Genomic DNA, 22,867 nt, shown 5'->3' on the forward strand with positions numbered 1-22,867 from the left:
CTTCTTTAGTTTTCCTTATATATCAATCAAACCTATTACTGACTCTCAATTGGATTAACTTAAATGTGCACTTCCTGTGATAGTAACTGGATCAGGTACAAGTGGCAAAATAAAATGAGTTGTTAACGTAAAAATGTTTTCATGCTAACATTTTCAGTGTTAAGACATCTGCTTCAAAGAAAAAAAAGGCTTGCTCCTCCAACAGCTTAGACAGAGAGCATACAGCAACATATTGTGATATCACCACCCCACAAGTGAGAAGAAACAGAGCCAACTATTATTTACCAAGTTATATATAGTATACACATTAAATTAAAGTTCATACAAACGATATAATATAACATATTAATCCTCGTCACTGTCGTATTGGCACAATGACTCGAGTCCAGTTTTGGTACCATTGCTTTGAAGTTGCAAGCTCTGTTTATTCTCCACCCGAGCAGTCACTTCTGGTTTCTTTTTAATAGAAACTATGACCGGAAAGGATTTCGAAACAAATTTAGTATCAGTAGACGTCCCAATGTTGCCATCTTCACCTGTTCAATAAAGTAAAAAAAAGAGCAAATACATCAAATTTGAGCACTTAATTCGTATGAATGAAGACTGTTTCATGTTAAAATAATAAATAAAGCCAACATGAGATAGCTCAAATAACTCAAATGACAAAACATAACCCAAAGGTTCGAATCATTACTTTGCACATCATTGTTAAGCTAGAAAAGAAATGAAAGAAAGAAGGAATTGAGAGTGCCTTGAAAGATCTTTATTAGAAAGATGTACCATAGCCTGAAACAGTAACATGTAATACTTGTAAAGAGAGCAACAACCATGATTACACCGGTTAGTTGAATACGACAAATGATCAACTTGGTTGGAACCTCAAGATTGAATGAGTACCAAAAAAGATCTAGTAATATCTGTTGCCCTCACCGACCAACTAATGAAAAAAAAACCAAGGAGAACCCCATAGTAGATGCTTTTTATTCAAGAGGTTGAAGAAGCTTTTCAAATATAGTCAAAATTAGTAGTGTTGACATAAGAACAGCCCTCAAGGTTTCGATTTTAGCTTCTACTTAATGTCCATGTTCCCACTCTCCATCATTTTTCCAGCCTCACACCACAGCTAACAATGGCTATTTGGTGGAGCTCCATAGGTTGAAGGAGCTTGTGAAATAACCACCCGATTTCTTTACACTTATATTATATATATTAAGTGGAGGGAGCAAAGAAGGAAATTGGCAACCAATGAAAAGAGTAATCTCAAATGGCTTTAGCTTCTTCGAAACTGAAAAGGGGTGGGAGGCGGACAACAATCAAAGGTTAGGAAAAACGGGAAAAGGGAAGATTGTTAGAATACCACCTAACAAGAAGACTCAAAAAACACAGGAACACACCAAAGAGCACTAAAATATAGATTTTTTAAAAACGAAACAAGCCTTCTTTATTGATAGAGACTAAAGCACAAGGTGCAAGAGTATTATACTAAGAGCAAAGAGAGCTAGGGGAGAATACATTTGACTAAAACAAAGGCCATAATTAGGCAACGTAAAAATGATGGCAACCTAAAAATGAATTCCAACCAAAAATAACGAGATAAACAAAACCATTTAAAGACAAAACAACTATAGAAAGTTAAATACAAAGCTGAACTTAAAATCTCTCCCAAAAGGAACCCATTTGAATCTAAAATCTTGCACGCCCAAATCTTCAAGATGAAAGGAGAAAGAGAGACGCCAAGAAGATGCAAACCGACAGCCTCAAAACTGTCTTGCCAAAATAATCCAATATGCAAATAACCTCTGAAACCAACAAAATCGATAAACAATCTGAAACTGATGCAATTGCATAAACCTCAGTTTGAATCTTTGAACTGCCGATTCATTTTCCATCAACTGTTTCATAACAGCTATTACTGTTCTTTTGTTGCTTCATACAAATGGTGCAGCTCTAGTCCTCATAATGAGATCAGAGGCTTCCTTTCCTTGATTACCTTGGAAAAATATTTCTTCAGCAATTTGATTGCTGTATGTGTACATCTTTTGACACTAATCTTCAGCATCTTATCGTTGAAAATATGTTGCCCACAACAAGCTTCGAGGTGAGAGAAGAGGGACCACCAAGAGAACAACAGCCATCCTTGCTGAAACTTCAATAAGATGAAATGTGATGATTGATCAATCGGTTGGAAACAATTCTTGAGCCCAGTTTTTTCAATGAATATAGGGGTACCAGTTCTCAATTAAGTGTTAAAAGAGACTTGAATCCCAATCTCCCAAAGGGTGACTAAAATCAGATCTCAAATGAAAACTAGTTTGCATTTTCTACTATCGACTTTAAACGCTTGGAATTCCACACAGCTTAGACTGAGAGAGGTTTCCAGAGGTCTAATTACCATAATTCAACTCCTCTTCATTCTGAAACAAATCATTGAGATTAGTTTCTAGGGGGTCCTTCAAAGAATGATCCCCCAACTCATCTAGCAACCAAATGATCATCTTTGACACTGCTCACGATAAAAGGAGATTCAAAATCTGAGTCACATTTCTTCTTGGATGGAGGCCCGGAGTTTGGCAGGGAAAGCCTCTAAAATTTTTACTTTTGAGGAAGGTAAACAACAAACAGAATTATTTAAAATGTGGATGGCAAGATCTCTGGAACTAACCCAGTTGAAAGAAAAGGAACTTGAATCTGTGTGCAACAAAGAATTGGGGTTTTGATGTAAAACTAATTCTTCCATTAAGGTACCTTTTTCTTTAAATTCAGGGTGTCTGTCCTAATTGAAGATGAAGAAGCTTGGCCTTGAGTGTCTTTTAACTTTAAAAGTTCAGAATTTTGAAGATTTTGGTCTGCCAACATCTTTGTCTCTACAAGTGCCTTCTTAAGAGATCCTTCAGCCTCCTAACAAAATGCTTGGGGAACGTCTTAAAGGGAAGGGGGGTTTCTTTGATTTTGTATGCTTTTTGGAAGTATCTCTTAGATCGAATCTAGTCGATGATGCATGAGATGAAGAAGATAAATATGCGGATAAAGAGGAGAGGCTTGAGGCTTTTTTTAGAAGAAGCTACGATGAGTATTGACTCGAACTTTGCAAAACGGACAAACGATGCTCAAGAAGTAGGAGAGAGAGATCTTCTAACGGTGGAACTTGGAGCGGTAGAAAACTGACACTTAGCCAATTTGACTAAATCAGAGGAATTAGGTTGAATGTTTCTTGGGTTCATGGTGAGCAATAAAGAGGGAGAAGCCAAAAAACTCTCTTTCTTCTTTAAAAGCACACCAACTTCTGCTGTATTCCTCCCTTCAAAAAGTGAGGGATTGTTGATTAAATGGTTAGGACTCTCCCCTGAAAACCAGAAAATCCCGACAACAAATGGAGAAACAAAGACAGTACTCTACTATCTTTATATTAATATGAAATACCATAGTTCACAAACGACAAAAGAGCAATACAAAAATGTAATAGCAACAAGAGATTAGATAGTAAGAAAACAGTAAGCAAAGACTCGTGTCCCAGCTCCTTCAAGAAGGCTAGATCCTTCTCCCAAAAAGCTTAGCTTTTCCCAAAATATTACTTACCTCCCTGATCCCTAAAAACATTTCTTATATATTCCTCCCTAGTGGGCCCCTCCAGAATACTCTCTTCTTGTTTTCTGTTTATTTCCCAACATGCCCTCCCCTGATTTGCTCCTATTATATGTATGAATGATTGGGGCCTAACAACAACTCTGGCCTCGAAGTGCAACTTGTCCTCAAGGTGAAACAAAGGAAATTGCCTCACTGTCGGGACAGCCCCTCCATTCAACTAACCATTCATTAGCTCCCAACTCACTGTTCCAGCGAACACCCAAAACTAATTCTGGCATCATTTGTAGTTCAAAATTTCAGTCAAGGTCGGTGGAATGTGTTACACCTTCTCAGCATGTCCCAACTTGAGTTTTAATTGAGACATGGAAGACATTATGTATAAATGTCCCTAGAGGTAGTTCCAATCTATACGCCACTTCCCTATGGACTCCCTTACCTTGTAAGGGCCATAGAGTTTTGGGGATAATTTCTCACCTCTTTTCCTTGCTAGAAAGTGTTGCCGATACAACCTCAACATCAAGTAAACCTCATCCCCTACCTCAAATTTCAACTCTCTCCTATGCAAATCAATTTGTTTCTTCATTCGGTTTTGAACTTTCACCAAGTTTTCGTTCAAGGCATTAATCACCAAATCCCTATCATCAACAACTGTTTAGCGCTATTATTGGCTGATTTTTTATATCAGTGAGTGTTCATCTAAGGTGAACCAAGATTAATTTCACAGGACAACCCGCCAGACCTTACAAAGTAAGGTAACTCATAGGAAATTGATTCCTAGGTAGGTGGCCACCGTGGATTGAACCCATGACCTTTTAGTTAGTATTAAGACTGTCTCCTTTTTACCACTAAATCAACCCATGATAGTTTATTATTGTCTGATTTTCTGCTCCCATATGACACTAACAGAGGTGGTGGTCTTCCAAACACACTGAAACGAGGTAGACTTTGATGAAGCGTGAAATGTGGTATTATACCACAACTCCGCCCACAGAATGTATTTATTCGATTTAGTTGATTATTCATTGCAGAAACAGCAAACATAAGTTTCCAAACACCAGTTGACCCTCTCCGTTTGCCCGTTCGTCTGGGGTGGAATGTTGTGCTTCTCTATACGGTAGTACCCATGGTCGAGAATAACTCCTTCCATAAATTACAAAAAGTATTTTATCATGATTCATGATACTAGACTTCGGGACCCCATGCTTACTTACCACTCTCAATAAAAATTTCTGAAATTTGTTTAGCTGTGAAGAGGTGTTTAAGTGTGATGAAATGGGAAAATTTTACTGAGCTTGTCCTCTACGACCATTATGGAATTGAATCCCCCTGATTTCGACAATCCGATAAAGTCCATGGTCCAATCCTCCAAAATTAACTCAAGTACGAGTAGCGGTTGTAAGAGGCCAGCTAGGGTTGTAGCGTTAGTCTTGTTTCTCTGGAAAATCTTGCACTTAGTCTTGTTTCTCTAGAAAATCTTTTACACTTAGTCTTGTTTCTCTGGAAAATCTCACACTGCTCTACGTATTTCTTAATTTCATTTTTCATTCCTAGCTAATGCAGTTCACCACTCATCCTCTTATTGGTCTGAAGAAAACCCAGCTAGGATTGTAGCGTTAGTCTTGTTTCTCTGGAAAATCTCGCATTGCTCATACATATTTCTTAATTTCATTTTCCATTTCTAGCTAATGCAGTTCACCACTCATCCTCTTATTGGTCCGAAGAAAACCCGAGTATCCCCCTACAATTGTATCATGGAAGGTGTGTAATAGAGATGGTATCAAAACTGAAGTCTTAGAAAGTACTAACCTTCCTTTGTATAATAGCCGCTGATTTACACCCATTGATAATTTGGCATTCCTCTCAGGTCCTCTTCCAATTTCTTCACTATTTTCTATAGCTCCCATCCTTCCACACTTCTTCAAGCACAGTTTCAACATCCATAATACTTGAGGCTGACAAGAATGTCAGTTCCACAGGATGAGATACTCTACATAATTCATCAACCACTTTGTTTTGCAGCCCTGAATGATATATTATCTCAAAGTCATAAATCAGTAATTTCATTAACCATTTTCGAAACTGTGGATGCATCTTTATCTGCTCAATGAGGAATTTCAAAACTTTCTGGTCAGATATCACAGTGAACTTCTAGCCCAAAAAATAATGTCGCCAATTCTGCACTGCAATGACTATTGCCATAAGTTATCTTTCATAGATGGACTTCGTTTGGGCCCTAGGCGATAGTTTCTGACAGTAGTAAGTAATGGTTTAGCATACTGACTAAGCACTCTGCCCCTAGTCCAACTCCCGACGCATCTGTTTCTATGGTGAAATGAAGTGAGAAATCAGGCAGAGCCAACACTGGGACTGTTACAATGGTTTGCTTCAATGGTGTATTTCGTTTGTTCAAAAACCTTGGTTGCCTCTTCGTTCCAGTTGAAAGCATTTTTTGTAGCAGTTGGTCAATGAGATTGCAATATCTCCATACCCCGTCATAAACCTCTTGTAATACCCAGTTAACCCCAAAAACCCACGTAGTTCTGTCACATCTTTAGGTTGTGGCTAGCTAATCATAGCTTTTACTTTCTCACCATCTACTTCCACCCTTTTTGATATCTAATGGCCCAGGTATTGGATCCTCTATGCCCGAAAACACATTTATACCGATACCCAAACAATTTATTATCCTTGAGGATGTTCAAGACCACCCCAAGATGTTTCTCATTTTCGGTTATATCCATACTGCAGACAAAAATGTCGTCAAGTAAATTCAACACAAATTTTTTTTATAAGAAACAAGTATATTCATATAACAAAACAGAACAACCGAAGGGCGAGGGACAAGAGGGCCCTCCCCGGAAGAAGCTAAGGAACTAAGAATATAGGGTCGAAATACATGATTCATTAAGGATTGAAAGGTAGTCGGTGCATTGGTCAACCCAAACAGCATAACTAAGAACGCATTGAGGCCCTCTTTGAAAGGTAGTTTTCTCTACATCGCTCTCTTTCATTCGTATTTGATGATACCCCGAACGCAAGTCTAATTTAACCCCATGTAATTCATCTAATGTCTTCAATCACTGGTATTGGAACTTGTCCGCTATTGTTACTTGGGATGGTCAACTCAAAACCACCACCCTCCATCTGTCTATTTTACCAGAAGTATCGGACTCGAGAATGGACTCCAACTTGGCTAAATGATCCTAGCCTATAGCATCTCCATTACTAATTTCTCAACTTCAACATTCTGGATATATCCATATTTGTACAGTCTAACATTTATTAGTTGTTGTCCTTTCAGAGTTAGGATATGATGGTCAGTAGTCCTTTTTGGAGGCAAGCCCTTCAGCAACACAAAGATAGTTTCATTTTGCTCCAACAATGCTCAGATTAACGGAAGTTCTTCACCATCCTCTTTTTCACTGGTTTCTTCCACTCCTTCACTTCCTGTTTCAATCTCCAAATTGTGAAATTCTCTAAGAGTCCCTGATCATCTTCTTCTTAGGTCTTGGTGAGTGTTTTCAATGAACATTCTACCTTCATTAGGGGTGGGTCCGCTTTAAGAATCACTTGTGCTTCCACCAGCCCTAAACGTCATCCTCATGGACGGCCAATGTACACCCATGAACCCCATCATGAGTAGCCACTGCATTCCTTGAATTAGAATCATATTTCCCAATTCAATGGCTAAAAAATTGGCAACAATAATAATTATCCAAAACCACTTCAACTCTTCAACAAATGCGCCTTCCTTCTCACATTGTTTCATCCCCAATTGTCACCCCGAATTTTCACTCTTCTACAATGGGTAAGCTCAATTTCTCCACTAACCGTTGGTAGATAAAATTGCGGATTGCTTTGCTATTAGTCAACACAATCACATGTTAGCACTTTATCGAACCCCGCAATTTCATCACTCCCTTCGCAGAAAATCCCAAAATGGATTGTAGCGCTACTTCTGTCTCATCTAGTGCTTCCAATGAAGTCAGTTCTACCAATTGCATTTCTTCATCCATGGTCGTAATTTACTCACCCAAATCTGCCAAAACCTCAATCTCTTCTTCGTTCATTCATGATAAACATCAGTTTGTAATTCTCCCTTACCTTGCAAAGGTGGCCATGGGAGTACTCGTTGCAACAAAAACACATCCATTTATCCAATCATGCCCTAAATTCACAATCTAAGAGACTCTTCACTAGTGGTTTCTCTCTTTACATAATTACCCTTAATGAGTATGGTAAAATTGGTGGAGGCCCATTGTCTCTAATCATACCACGTCGAAAGGCAATTGGGAAAAGAATCTAATCAAAAGTGGGCCAAAAGTTGCTTAATGGCTGATTACAAAATTGGTGGAGGAGGCCCATTATCTCTCAAAGGAAAAAAGTCTAATGACTTTATCTAAGGAAGTTGAACCCCTATGGGAATATGGGTGGTGGGCCAAACAAGAGATGCTGAAAACAGGGAAATGCAGCCCTCATAAAGAAAGAAGAAAGGGGATTGATGGGTTTGAATTTGCTAAATTCATTGAGGCCCATTTGTCAGGGTGGCAAAAAGAAACTCGAAAATGGAATGGAATTGGCTGAAGCTCATTGGGAATTCTAGGGAAGATGATGTACAGGCCCTGAAACTGAATTGGGGATAGGAGCATAAAGTTGATTGTGGGCTTATCCCATTAGAGAAGAAGAGCGTCATATTAAAGTACCAATAGAAGTGGCGTGGAAATGGGCTCAAGGCTGTACAGCTGGTTAATTGGGTCACTTGCCATGTGAGAAGAATGAAGATTTTGGGAATACGGAGAATTCAATGGAATTTCAAGGCTAAACATAAGACCAATTCTTCAGAGAAGGCAGGCGTTGGGTAAAGAGTTCAAAGTTCATAAGAAGAAAACACCCGTTTATTCTTTTGTGATCGTATTTTGTAAGTATACCTTGAGGACAAGCTGTCTTCGAAGGGTGGAGTACTGCAAAACGCTAAATAGGAAAATATTGGACTATTAGTAGAGTAATGGTATGGCTTTCAAGAGGGGTATATAGTAATTAGTTATAAGATGGTTAGGCTATGTTTGCTATAAATAGAAAGAGAAGGGAGTAAGGAAAGATATGAAGAATTTTGTAGTGGGATTTACTTGATTGGGAAATTGGGGAGAGTCTAGCCCTCTCAAAAGGCTAGGGGTTACTTGTAACTTTTTCTTGTGGTATTCTAGCATACGTTTCATATATCTTCTTATTTGATTTTTCTTTTACTCTTCTTGAGATAATTCTTGTTAGGTGGGATCCTAACACAATATCAAGAAGAAATGACAATATACCTCAAACATTCAAGAGGGCTGAGAATCCTCTCCCAAATTCCCCAATTAGGAAAACCTTAACAAAATTCTTCACACATTTCTGCACCCCTCTCCTACTATATAAAGCAAAAAGACCTAATTAACTATTTACTAAAATGCCCCAACTAAAACCATATTAATTTTCACCATACTCCTTTATTCTATAATTAGGAATCTCACATAGGTGAGGGTGGGTTGAGGACCAGTAGGAGAGAGAAATGGGATTAGAAGAGAAATTCTTTATTATTTTTTCTTGACACAATAACTACAAAAATATTATAAAAATAAATATCTTTACCATAGCACATACATATACTAGTCCATAAGTGATGCACGTGACGTTTATAGTTTATTTTTAGTGCATGGAGAAAAAAATTTAAAAGATAATAACTAATAAGTAATAATATATTTTATGTCCATTCCAAAAATGTCTCTACTTTAGATCATAAGGTTTCATATTTATGATCAAGATCACGCCGATACATAGAAGAATACACCATTTCACATGTAACCACCTCAACTCAAATCATTGTGACGGAGGACATAATATTAATTATGAAGCATTATACAAGCATAACAAGGACGTGAAGATTCTCTCATCCTAGCCTCTTTTATATATAGTATAGATATAGATAGATATATTCATTAATAACAAAGTTTTAGTTGAAAAAAAATTGAAAGATTACACAAGTGAACAATTAGGAACACCCACAGAAAGAAGATTCAACTAAAAGCCCACGATGAAGCATTAAATTCAATAAGGGAAAAAGATCACTCGAAGAATTCTCAACCCCTCTAAAAACTCTACTGTTCCTCTCAACCGAAAGGCTCCACAAAAGAGTATACAACATGACTTGCCACAACAAAACAACCTTTCTCACGAAATCTAGCCAAACTCCTCAAAAACCAACTGCAAACCAATAAGCAAGATCACAGCTCCAAAATATATGGTTAAGATCCTTTGACTCCCTCCTACAAACAACGTAAGACCACAAACCAGACAAATTGGGCATTTTGCTCAAAACTAATCCAACTTGTGAACTATTCTGTGGATAACATATCAAGTAAAAAACTCAGCCTTCTTGATAATTTTTAACTTCTGCAATAAGGCAAAAACCAGAATTCACACGGAGAAGGACCGTCAAGCAAAGAGGACGTGCACAAAAAACCGTCAATTGAGCAAACTCCAACCACGAACATCTGGATTACAACAAGACTTCCCAATACAAGGAAAGAATAGCAATAACTTTTGCCATTTCCTTATCAGGCAAACTACATTAAAATCCAAAGAATGGGGAAAGATAACAACAAATGATTGGTTCTTCATTGAGGATGAATGGTAAAAACATGGAAAAAGAGAGCAGTAAAGAGGGCTATCCCTAATCCACTTATCCTCCCGAAAACTGTTTCCTTCCCATCTCCACAGCACAAAACAAAAGGAGAAGATAAAAGGTGAATCTTTTTTATGCCTTTCAAGAGTTTCTCCATATGTCTTTGTTTCACCTTCCCTTCAAGATGGGATCCCAAATTGTTTTAAGAAAGAAAAGCACAGATATAAACTGACTTGTTTTGAAGAAAAAAGACACATCTGAGACCGTAACCCAATTCCTTGTAAACTCTAATTTCCTACCTTAAACTAAGTGCTACCAGCTTGAAATTCCACACCTGCAAACCAAAATCATCTTGATTTTCCTCCCCATGAACCCCTCATTCCTCAGCAACAATCTTTTTTATAAGAAACGTGAAAGGATCAAAAAAGGAGAGAACAAACAGCCTAGGGGTTGGGGTAAGAGAGGTAGAGAGAATCCCCTCCAAAAGAACTATAAGGACGCTTTCCATTCGTTCACAATTGTTGAAAGGTTCCTTAGAGAGGTAGAGAGAATTCCCTCCCAAAAGAACTATAAGAACGCTTTCCATTCGTTCACAATTGTTGAAAGGTTCCTTAATAACTATTATTTTACCATTTCCCCTCTTTTGAATTGAAAGGGCCTTCCTATCAACTGTAACCTTTTCATGAAGAGAGAAAATAATAGAGAAGTTTTTTTTTATACCCAGCACTAGCATCTACCAAAAACTTTTTCTTGCAATATTGAGAGAAGGGGCCAATCAATTAAAGATTAGTATATATTTGTAACATTCACACCATTTTCCAAATATATTCCTTGGAAAAGTAGATAGAATAAAAATATAAGGTAGGGTACCTTCACCCATGCGGCTATGGAGAAAACCAGCTTTTGATGAAGTACTTGTAGGATCATGAGGAGATCCTTCAGAAACCCTCTGCTTCTGCAATCCAAATAGATTGAAATGCTAATGAGAAAAGGCACATTCAAATTTGAATGCTACAAATAGGTCTAATTAGCAATCTTCTATGCAAAGACTTCAAAATTCAATAACAGGAACAAGTCTCAAACATACCCCACTTCTTAGTTCTTATCCTCCGCAAATTAAGATACACACTCAAATGTAGTTCATGCTAGCAAAAAAAAAAAAAAAACACGTAGCAATTTTGTTGTATGCTTCACTTAAAGATTCACAATTAGATAGAAATGCCAATGAGAAAAGGAAAATGCATTTTTTTTAGAAGGCATATGCATGTTTGAGTGCTCCAATGACATTTAGTTGGCACAAATAGTATCTTTATGCATATTTAAGTTACTTTTGATAATCCTGAAAATTCATCCTAATCACCAGATTTACCTTTGATAAAATTCTGCAGAAATAGTTAACATGTCAAGAAGTTAAGAATAAGCTAAATAGATGAGATTCTCAAAGACCCTATCCGGTTTACAAATGTATCACTCACACCTCTAATGCTCACTATTCATCCAAATCTTCATATAAGGAATAGAAAATAACTTCATTTATTACTTAATTACCTTAGCTTTAAAGTCCGATGCTATATCATTGTTGGTCAAATGTTGAACAATACTACCATCATCAAATTCATCATCTGAAATTCTTCTAACATAACTGTTTGAGTTCTGCACAAGAGTATTGACAAAAGCATATGAAAATTTTTAATTCCAAGGAAACAAAAAGAAACAACTGTAAATGGTTTCAATGGAAGAGGAAAAACATATAGGAAAAATGGCCTCACATTGAAGACTATTGATTTTATCAGTGCTTCATCTTCTTCTTCTAACTTCTTTTCCTGCAAAGTGTATATTGCTCAATATCTCAAAATATTTAAAATGATGCTCGAAATTAAAAGACAGAATCCAGGCTTCTGTTTTCAATATTTTATCACATACATTTCATGTCAAACTGTTTTCATGAAGGCAGTGCTACACGTACCTTTTCAGCGGCAGTTCGTTGCAAAGCTACAAGCATTGAATCAATACTCACAGTTGCGTGTCTCGACTGCGGAACAAACACCCACCAAGTTATTTTAAACAATAAACTATACTTAATAATTGAAGATGTTAAAATCAAGAAACAAATTAAAATCTTGTTCAAAGCCACAACTCCAAGAAAGTAATCACAACCCAAGAATCTTAATGATGAAACAAAGGGTAATAAAACAAAAACCTTCATAGACTTCATCTCATCCAAAGCAGCAAGAATGTCCATCTCTCGTTTCGAATCCAAGGTTCTATTCTCCAAGGATTTCATTGCGTCCCCCATCTCTTCCGCATTCCTTTTGTGTTTCTCCTTCTCAGAAGCTTCATCCTCCTCACGCCATGGTTCAAAATTACGTGTGGCTCCTGATTCTACAACATAGTCTGAGTTTTGGGGGTCTGTTTTAATGTAAGCTCAGCAGAACATCTGGTACACTTGAAGTAGAACCTAAAAATTTGAATTCCCAAATATGTCTGAAGTAAAAGGAAAAAAATATATGAGAAATAAGAAAATAAATTGCAAAAGGAACAAACATATTTTAAGTTAAAAATATAAAAGGGATTCTCTTGCCTCACCAATGACGTCCTCCTTGCGAGAATTAAACTTTGTGCCCTTGTATATGTAATTACCACAAGTATTGCACCGGATGCTCATAGGAAGCATCATACGAACCTTCATTTGCTGGTTTTTGGGTCTACGAACCCTTGGTAGCTTTGACGGATCAAAATCCGGTGGGTAGTATTTGTTAAGCACCTTCCTCTCTCCCATTTTATCTCACTTGAAAGGGAAAGGAGAAGGGTGTATCTCTCAGTACCTAGCACATCACAAAAGCCATGGAGATTTATATGCCATAATTTGAAGTAATGCACTTAAGACATTATTCAAATAATGAATTTTATAAATGAAAAAACCTAATTAATTCAACAACAATCAAGAGCAAAATGAATTTAAAAAATCATCATATAGCTAAAGCATAGTGATTTATATTTTATGACAACAAATGCCCCCTATTAAGGAATAACAAACTCACAAATTCCCCCTATCAAGAAATAACAAACACACAAACATGATATGTATCTCCATCCTAAAAAGTTTTTCAAACTCAAAACAACCTAAGATGCTTAGTAAATACAATTTCAACAACAATCGGTGACTTTCAAACTCAAAATCAACCTAAAAAGTGACTTTTAAATAACAGTAAAATTGAAATTTTGATATCCATATCTACATCAGTACTTTAATCCTAAAATCTAAGATGCTTACTAAATACAAGTTTTCAAGGAACTTCTCTGTCACGCCCCAAAAATGACCCAACAAATTTTTCGCAAATTAAGGCTCCTTAGCATTGCCCAAGAGGAGCCAACAAGGTCCCAAGCAGTCCAAAGACCCAAGGAAGAGGAACAGGTTCACGCCAAGCCTATGACACGCCAATGTACAGTAGACTGGCGCGCGCGCCCTGTCATGACATGGGCGCGCCGCGCGCAAGGGCAGCAGGCAGACAAGCGGACGCGCGGCATGGACGCGCGCGGCATGGACGCGCGCTACACTAGCGCGCGTGAAGCGGACACGGAGCACACGGAGCGCGCGGAGAAGCATCCGGGAACCTCTCGAAGGTTCCAGAAGAATCGCGAGCGGCCGGGAAGGCTCGCGAACACGCACGAAGGCGCGCGCGCGCCAGACGGCCCAGACGCCTCCAGAAGCTTCTGGACAGTGTCATGAGCGCTCGGGAATGTTCCAGATTGCTTTTGCCGACCTTGTAAGGCGGTTTAGGGCTTGTAAATAGGTTGTATACTTCTATAAATACCCCAAAGGGGTCCATTTGTACAAACAACACAGAATCCTTGGGAATTCATCAACAAAGCTCTTTTAAGCATTTTATCAAACACCTTGTCTACAACTCTTTGCCTACTTCTTACCTACGGATTTCCTTCTTCCTTAGTTTGTTCCAACAAGTCCAATTACTCTTAGGCTTACATTGGTGCAACCCCAACACCTTTGTGCCGCACGTTGGTTTTGTGATTAAAATAACCACGTGACATCTCTCATCCTTGTTCAGAAATATAACGACATGATTATTTATATATTAAACTTTTCAGCCTCACAACTCATCCTAGATTTCTTCTCAAAACCCACAAGTGCTTTCCACCGTCTCATCACACAGTTGAAAACTATTTGATTAACACTTCCACAACCATATAAGGTACCTATAGAAGTAATTACAAAAATACCTTACAGAAATCTTTCATAATCAATAAGATGAAATTTTACCTTGAAGGATTTTGGTTCTTTCGATAATGTAAAATGCAACCACAACCAGGCAACAATTATAATGAATCAAATGAACTGAAAAATTTTACCTCTGAGTAGCAGAGAGAAAGAGATGCTTGAATCTGACAGCGGGTGCCGAGCAAATTGTGCGGCGAACTAGCAGGGTGTGACGGCGGACAGAGCGGACGACGAGACTGTGACGACGGCGATCTTCTTCGTTAGAAAGGAGGCGCACGCGGACGGTCTTTTTTGCGAGAGGAGGAGTGTTTTCTTGAGAAAGTAGGTTAGATGAAATGAAGGTATAAAGAGAATACGGTTAGGTGACGTTTGGTCAACAAAGGCTCTCTTTTGTAGTTGGTTTAAATAATCTGGATTTAAGAAAATAGTATTTTTCTTAATAAAACGTGGGTATTTAGTAGACTTAGTTTAAACATTTTTATTTTTATCTTAATTATTTTAATTTAGTTCAATTTAAATTAAACTAAATATTTTTTATTTGAATAGAAATTTGACTAATTTTGGACCAATCATGAATTGCCAACTCATTTACCAAAAGAAATCCAAATAATTGAATTTTGGACTAATTAAAAGTTCACGTGTGTCCCCAAAGTGAAATTGAAGGCATAATTTGGCTAATATGACTATACATGTTTTCTTTCAATTTAAGCCAAAGAAAAACTTAATTTAGCACAAATGTTAAATATGACTCAAATACATATTGTTGAGCTTATGAATTTGATCTAGGTAATTAAGCTCAAACCTATAAAGTCCACTAGAGAACTCTATAAATAGAGGAGTTCTCTTCATTTGTGGGAAAAGAAATTTTTTACTTCTAACAAGAAGAAAACTCAGTAGCTCTTCAATAATGAATCACTCCTTGAAGCTCAAGTTTCTTGGAGATGCAAATATTATTCTGACTACAACTTCAAGAACATCATGTACTCGATTTTCATACACGCATTCGATTAAGAGATAATTAGAGGATCAAGCACCAGAGGTCGAATCACATCACATCAAATCAATATAAACACAACATCAACACAAGTTCAACTCCACGAAACACGTTTTTCCGAAAACCTCGTGCAAACAAATTGGCATGCCTAGTGGAACCACTCTACCTCTCATCTCTCTCTTGTCATTCAGATTTACAAGCAAACCAGTGGTACCAAAGAAAACTACATCCAAATCTTCTATTGCAAGCGACACTTATATGGAACCTATCATCTGTAGTCGTTCAAAGGGGAATCCAAGAACAAGATAAAGGTTCTATCATCGTGCAAAGCATCCTCAAGCAATTGATGGAAACTCTTAAAGCTAGGATTGTTGTCAAGAAAAATTCATTTGTATGATAACTTTGATTTTACCTTTAGGAAGTCCAAGAGGGAAGCAGTCTCCCTGATGTGATGTCTATGATGATGGCTAATGTAACAGTCGAGGCCGCCATGGTAAAGATGGAAAGGAAACTTAATCTCTTAATGAAAGTTGTTGAGAAATGAAACCCAAAATCGCATCTTTGAAATAGCAAATGTAGACTTGTGAAACTGCTAAGTTGAGTCAAACTCCTATTGTTAAAGTTGGTGACAAAGGGAAGAATGTGGTGCAAGAAAACCAACCACAAGAACAATCAGCTTCTGTTGCTTCCCTTTTAGTTAAAGTAGCTGCAGGATATGATCGCGAACTCCATAAGAGTTTAGTATAGAGGCTCGACTCATACTTCTTTCATGTACTCTAAGTGGTACACCAAAAGAATCAATAACTTGAGAATGTCGCTTGGGTACCAGCCTCCAAAATTCCAGTAGTTCGATGAAAAGGGAAACTCAAAGCAACATATCCACTTCATCGAAACATGTGAGCATGCAGAATCAAAAGGAGATCAGCTAGTTAGGTAGATCATTTGAAGCTCGAAAGAAAATGCTTTCAAGTGGTACACAAAGAAATCTCTATTTTCGTGCTAAAACTTTTGGCTAGCAAATACATATAGAAATCTCTATTTGCAACTCATTTTCTCACTCACAGATACAAGCTAAGTCCTTGGCCTATAAATTTGTCCAATTTCCTCTTGACGTAAAATAATGATAATTACATCCAAATTAATCCCTTGGGTCCAGAAAATATCGTAATTTTGCTAAAAATTTACAAAAATATAAAAAAATGCCAAAAAATGGCAGTTTGGCATGAATAGCACACATGCAAGGCCAATAGGCTTGGATGCGCACGCACAGAGTTCAAAAACTTGGTCGTGTGCTAACTTCGTGTGTCTATGCATGCTGCATGAGCCCTTTTGTTGCTTTCCATGTCGCATCACTAGTAACTTGTAGAAATATAATTTATTGTAGCCTTTTAGCTAGAATTTTGAAGTCTTTAACGCATGAAAAAGGAAGAAAATGCATAGTAAAATAGATAAAATAGCTTGGTTACTGTTACAATCTACAAAAAGTGCTTTATGCCTATTTATCGTGATTTTCATGTCTATATGCAAGATTTTTATGTGAAAAAGAGGAGTAACTGGGCAATAACATGTAAAGCAAGAAGGCACACGACCAACAAGGCAATCGAGAGCACAAAGTTAAGCGTTTCACATCTTGAGCAGACAAAGAAGAGTTGGCATGAATGTAAAAAAAAAAGACAAATGTGACGTTTGAGGTGCAAAGTAGCTTTTTTATATAGAATTAATGAAGCTCATATTGTCACATCATGTCAACCTTCACCTATAAATTTGAAGCTACTTCTCCAATAATTGTGTGTGAAAACCATCGCAAAGCAAGCTCATTTTTAACATCTATTTCCCTTCTTTTGTTTTAGTTGAGAGCTTAGAATAGAGATGAAAGAGTCCCTTTTTCACTTCCCATCAACATGTAGGCAAAAATCAGGGCCAACGAGTATGAAAAATCATACTCAACAGTTTGCCTTATTTTCCTGTACTTTCATTTACACTTTATTTGCTTGTATTTTGTGATGTAAACTTCATGGCCGACAAGCCTAAAGCTTTATTTATAAATACAAATATTTCTACTTCATTCTCTTATTTCTGTATCTCTCCTATTTATTTAAGTATAAGTAAGTAGGGGTAAATAATTTAAGGAATAGTTAATGCTAAAGAATCTGAATGTATGTTATTTGTCTTGTTTAGTTAAATGCAACCATTAATGCCTTGTCTTATTCGAAAGAAAAGATAAAGTGTTAATTGTTGTCACTTGATGCATGATAACCTGAATTTAGCTAAACAAGAGGCAAAAGGGTTACAACAATCCAATTTTGTCGTCGAGCTTATCCTTAACATACATATAAAAGGTGTGAGTGTGTGTCGAAAGCACCGAGAGGTTACTCGTCTTAATATAAGATGGGTTGCATATAATTAATTCATAAAGATCAAATACAAATCATCTATTAACTTTATGTATTTGGATCTCGAAAGATAAGCAAGTATGGAGATGGCAGCAATAGGTTGCTTAGCTTAAATATGAAGTTAACAAATGTTTTGTGCCACCTTGTCGCATTAATTATCCTTGCTTTACACTTCATTAGTTAAACATTTCTGCACAGATCATCGCCAAATACATGAGTTTATATTTCATTACATTTCATTGTCATCTCCATCTTGCTACTCTATCGCACTTAGTGTAGATATATAGAGTAAATCATACCATGCATATCAATTTATATTGTATAGACGCCGCATGATTTTAGAATGCATAATTAACCTATTAGAGTCGCTAATTCCATATGTTCACCCTGATTTACCCAGGAAACCTCTATCTTCGCTTCTACTTGGGCAAGAGAGAAGAAAACTTATACTTACAACGATGAATCAATGTATAACAACGCATTAGGTAGTATTATGTCCCTTTTATCACATGAACCTAACCTACTCACCAACTCTAGTCGCATATTTAGAGTCTAACCAAAACATATTCACGGATTGATATGGAAACAAACAAGCAGTCGCATGTTTTACGTGTGATACCCGTTTTTAATTTGAGGATAGGAAGTAAAATATGGCTAAGAGTTTTGAAAATTCGGGTTGGATAAGAGGAGGCGTTTTGAAGTAACACTTCACGATAAAAAGTTGTTGTTAGAGTCAATCTGCGAAAAGGATTAAGTGATAAAAACTTTTATGGTTAAGTATAAGTTTTTGCGATTAAGTGGGTAGTTCACGAAAGAAGTTATGCAATAAGAAGAGAAAGAGTCTTCGCGTAAGTTAAGAAGTGAAAGTTTTGACTAAGTGTTAGACTAGGCGTTTTAGGTAGTCTTCACGAGAAGAATTAAGTGTTTAGCGGAGAAAAATTCTGTGAGGAAGCCTTGAAGTTTAAGTTCGCGATAAGAGTTCTATGCGAGTAAAAGTTGGTTAGTTCGCAAGGAAGATTTCTTATAGTAAAAATATAACTACACGATAAGATTATTCGCGAGAAATGTTGAGTGGTTGAAGTTATACACGATTTGGAGTTAGGCGAGAAGCAAGGTCTGACGAAGAAAATGTCAAATCTGATTTGACATAGGTTAACGTGTAAGATTAAGGATTTAAGCATGACTGAGTTAAATATTAAATTTACACATGTAAAGTTCTAAGCAGGAGCTGACGAACTGAAAAGAGTTTATGCATGACTAAGCTAGTTTAAGGACTCTACAAATAAAGAACTTGGTCGTTAAGTAAGGGATAGATTTTAATAAAGAGAGCAAAAATGTTGCTGTTTTACTTTGGCAAGAAGAAGAAAAACAAAGTGTTAAGTGTTGCGGTGTGTTCCACGAGAATGCTCCACAAAAAGAGAAGGAAGATGAGGATCTTTGGTAAAGTTTGGTGAGTGCTTTTCTTTCAAATGAATTTATGTTAAAAACTTTATTATGATTTTTCTTTACTGATTTGATAGAAGAATTCAAATGAGATGTGTTTCAAAAGAGATTTCTATGATAAGTTTATGTTTTCTAGCATGATTTATAATGTTAAAGTTTGATTTGTTGATTATGATTTCAATACTATAAAATGGTTTTCAAACCATTAGTTGTTTCTTTCAGATGATGCTAACTTTTATGTGCACATAAAGAGTTAAAGGCCACTATAAGTGTACGAGACCACGTGGTGATGAAGCTGGCTTATGCGTTGAAAGGAGCGTATAAAGCTTAGGAGCTTGAGCCACCAGGACGAATTAGAAAATGCTCGGATGCGGATGATTCAATAGTCTCAACGCAAAGTTACATGACCTAGCGTAGAGAGTGATTCAAGATCCTTGACGAAATGAAAGGGTCGCGAAATGATTTATTAAGCATAAAGAAAGGTTTGTGCTAAACGAAATGATTTGTTGGTGTGTTTAAATGATTTGATATTATTTTTGCGAAATGATTATGAAAAGGTATTGCGAAAGGTTTTCATAAAATCTCACAGAGTTTCAACTGACGTTTTCAAAATCTATCTTCCAAGGTTAGGCGTTTAGACCAAGTAGAGAAGAAGGTTGAAAGATTTGCAGCGAGATGAGAAAGCACTGGTGTTAAAGAGTTTGATAAATGTTTTCTTTATTTTTGGTCAAATGTTAAACGCCTGTTACTAATAAATTGTATGTTTTGGTTAAGTGATTTATAGCTTTTGGCGTTTAAGGTTGACTGTCATTGGGTTTGAGTCTTGATTGATAGTTTAAAAGCAGTTGAGAATAAGATTAGCAATAATAAAATTTCAAAGTTTAAGCTAAATCACATCCTTTTTCTTTACTTCGGTGTTTTGGTTGTATTGCGGTTTAGGTGTCACATTACGCGCCCATGGTTGGCCTCGTGCTCAATGTGTCGCACATGCATGGCTAGCCGCGTTCTGAATGTGAGCTAAATGAGCCCAGTGAATGATAGGTTTTCAAAAAACTTACGTTTAGCACACACTCTTCAAAATCTTTTTCCACTTTCTAGGTAGAGTTCATTTCCTCATAACCTGAATCGGTGCCATTTGTCTGCTATAGGGTTTTGTCTTTACTTTTGTATGTATTAAGTTGTTTAAGCCGCGTATGTTTTGGGCTTTTAGTTGCGTCAAACTTAGGTTAAGACTAATAGAAGTTAGAATCTGTTTCAGGTAGTTGTGGTTTCCATTAAATGTTTGTATAAAGCTTATATAAAGTTTGTGTAATAAAAAGAGTTGTACTATAGTTTTGTGTTTTAGCTTTCGCTTGCTTTTCGTTTAAAAGTTAAAGGTTAAGGGTCCAACTGGTGTTGTTCTGAAGGGGAGTGATATCGATTGACTTCACGTCATCTCCCAGGTCTAGAGTAGGTGATCTAGGAGGGGGGGTGACATCTTACCCAAAATGTCTAGAGCCTTTCCTTACTCGCATACACACTGTCAAACTTTGTCACAAAGCCTCATGTGTCAAACTGCATGACTCAGCTCACCTAGCCCTTGTCTTACTTGCAAAGCACATCTAAACGCCTAGTGAACACATCACAATGCCTAACATGCGTTGCTTGACCACATAGCCTTGTCCTTAGAGGTTATTTAAATAACCTTGGCCACCTAGTTTAACCTCAAAACACCTAGACACCACACTTTAGAGGTTTTTAAGCCCTTTTTGTTGTTGTCTCAACACTTAGCCACTTTTTCCAATTTTTGCTTCTTCCAACATCTTGACACATTTATAATGACACACCAACGATGACACTTAGGCCACTACCACTTTAACCCTTCTTTGAACCACTATTTAATCAAATCCTAGTCTTCAACTAATCTCAAATCAAACTCATCCACTTGTTTCATTAACAGGCTTAATGCTTGTAGTTCAAGGTTTACAATCACTATATGAACCAAACCAAGATGCAGTAGGAAGTCAAGGAGTGACATAATAGAGTTGCTTAGATCTTTCTGGGATCATCTCTATATGAACCAAACCGAGATACAATAGAAAATCAAGGAGTGACATGATAGAGTTGTCTAGACCTTTTTGATGTCATCTCTATATGAACCAAACCGAGATACAGTAGAAAATCAAGGAATGACATGATAGAGTTGTCTAGACCTTTTTGATATCATCTCTATATGATCCAAACCAAGACGCAGTAAAATTGCTAGAGCGTCGAAATGACAGACTACAAGACTACCAAATTTCAGACTACCATAATGTCAGTTGTAAAACTATCAAACTGTTGGAGTGCTAAGTGCCCAAGTGGTTCAAAGAAGAAGAGGAAGATGGTGGAGCAAGATGGTGAAAATTAAGAAGTCGAACGATCGCATGCTTTGGAGGGAAAATTGAGATGTAAATGGGTCGGGTGGGTCAGTTTAGGTAGGGTCACGTTTGGAAGCAAAATTGTTAGTTTCAATTTTTTATTACGTTTGGGCTGGGCTGCTTAGTGTTTCTACAAGTCTTTTTCTATTGTCTGAAAATTTTGGAATGAGTTGTATTTAGTTTCTTCTGTTCATTTATATTTAAAAATGAGGCATGGTGCATTGTTCATTGTCCATTTTGTCAACTTGATTTTTTTGGTATATTTGTAAATGTTGGTTTTTAATAAAAAAAATTAATTGATTCATACCGATACTTTTTTATCACTGATAGAGACTAACATGGTTTTATTAGTTTCTATCATTGATAGAAATAAATAGAAATATATCAGTGACGTTGATACACATCGATCGAAAAATAACTTGTACTTTATTCTTGATGTATCTAATACAACAAGTGGTTTGTTGGAAAATGTTTGTTTAAAATCTAGTTGATGTACACTAATATACTTCTATCGAGAGTGATATAAAGATATCTAATATCTAATATCTAATAGAATTTCATTCAACTATATTTAACATTAATAAAATCTATTTGATAAACACTAATATTTCTTTATCAGTGTCTACCACGGATAGAAGTTATTAGAAAGATATCTTCTAACTTATTTAACATACATACACTGATATTATTAGTTTCTATATCATAGATAGAAACTAATAGAAAGATATTGTTGTCTATCAATAACATACACTAATAGAAAAATAAGTTGTTTATCTTGGATGTACCTAATATATAAGTTCATTCAACATATATACATCAACTCTAGAAAATTCACAACAGATGCACCATATCCTTGAAAATTTTAACACACGAAAAATCAACATTCATTGTCTTTAAAGTTTACATATTTTTACATTTTTTTTCGACCAAAATGTATTTCACTTTCACGATAAACAAAATTTTCAAGACTAAAAGCAAGTTTCAAAATATGCAATTCATTGTCAACATAACAAGGCCATATTCACTATTCTAAAGGCAAGTTCCAAGATCAAGGTTGGGAATGATCAGTTTGAGATGGAGATGTAAGTTCTAAGTTGAAGGTTTGAGCATGATGGTGTTGTTTTGGAGTCTTTCTTTGTTTTTGCTTCTTTTTTTTAA

General features: G+C 36.5%; 1 protein-coding gene across 1 annotated transcript; it reads right to left on the bottom strand.

Moving 5' to 3' along the window:
- Positions 1-220: 220 nt before the first annotated feature.
- LOC116406236 (splicing factor YJU2-like) lies at positions 221-14,877 on the bottom strand. The gene is given in 9 exon segments (XM_031889944.1): positions 221-536; positions 11,114-11,198; positions 11,792-11,896; positions 12,013-12,066; positions 12,210-12,275; positions 12,444-12,664; positions 12,667-12,727; positions 12,825-13,068; positions 14,612-14,877. Coding segments are annotated over 8 exon segments (981 nt in total). The 5' UTR covers positions 13,023-13,068; positions 14,612-14,877; the 3' UTR covers positions 221-345.
- Positions 14,878-22,867: the final 7,990 nt, after the last annotated feature.

This window comes from Cucumis sativus, unplaced genomic scaffold (assembly GCF_000004075.3).
Source record: "Cucumis sativus cultivar 9930 unplaced genomic scaffold, Cucumber_9930_V3 scaffold77, whole genome shotgun sequence".
NCBI lineage: Eukaryota > Viridiplantae > Streptophyta > Magnoliopsida > Cucurbitales > Cucurbitaceae > Cucumis > Cucumis sativus.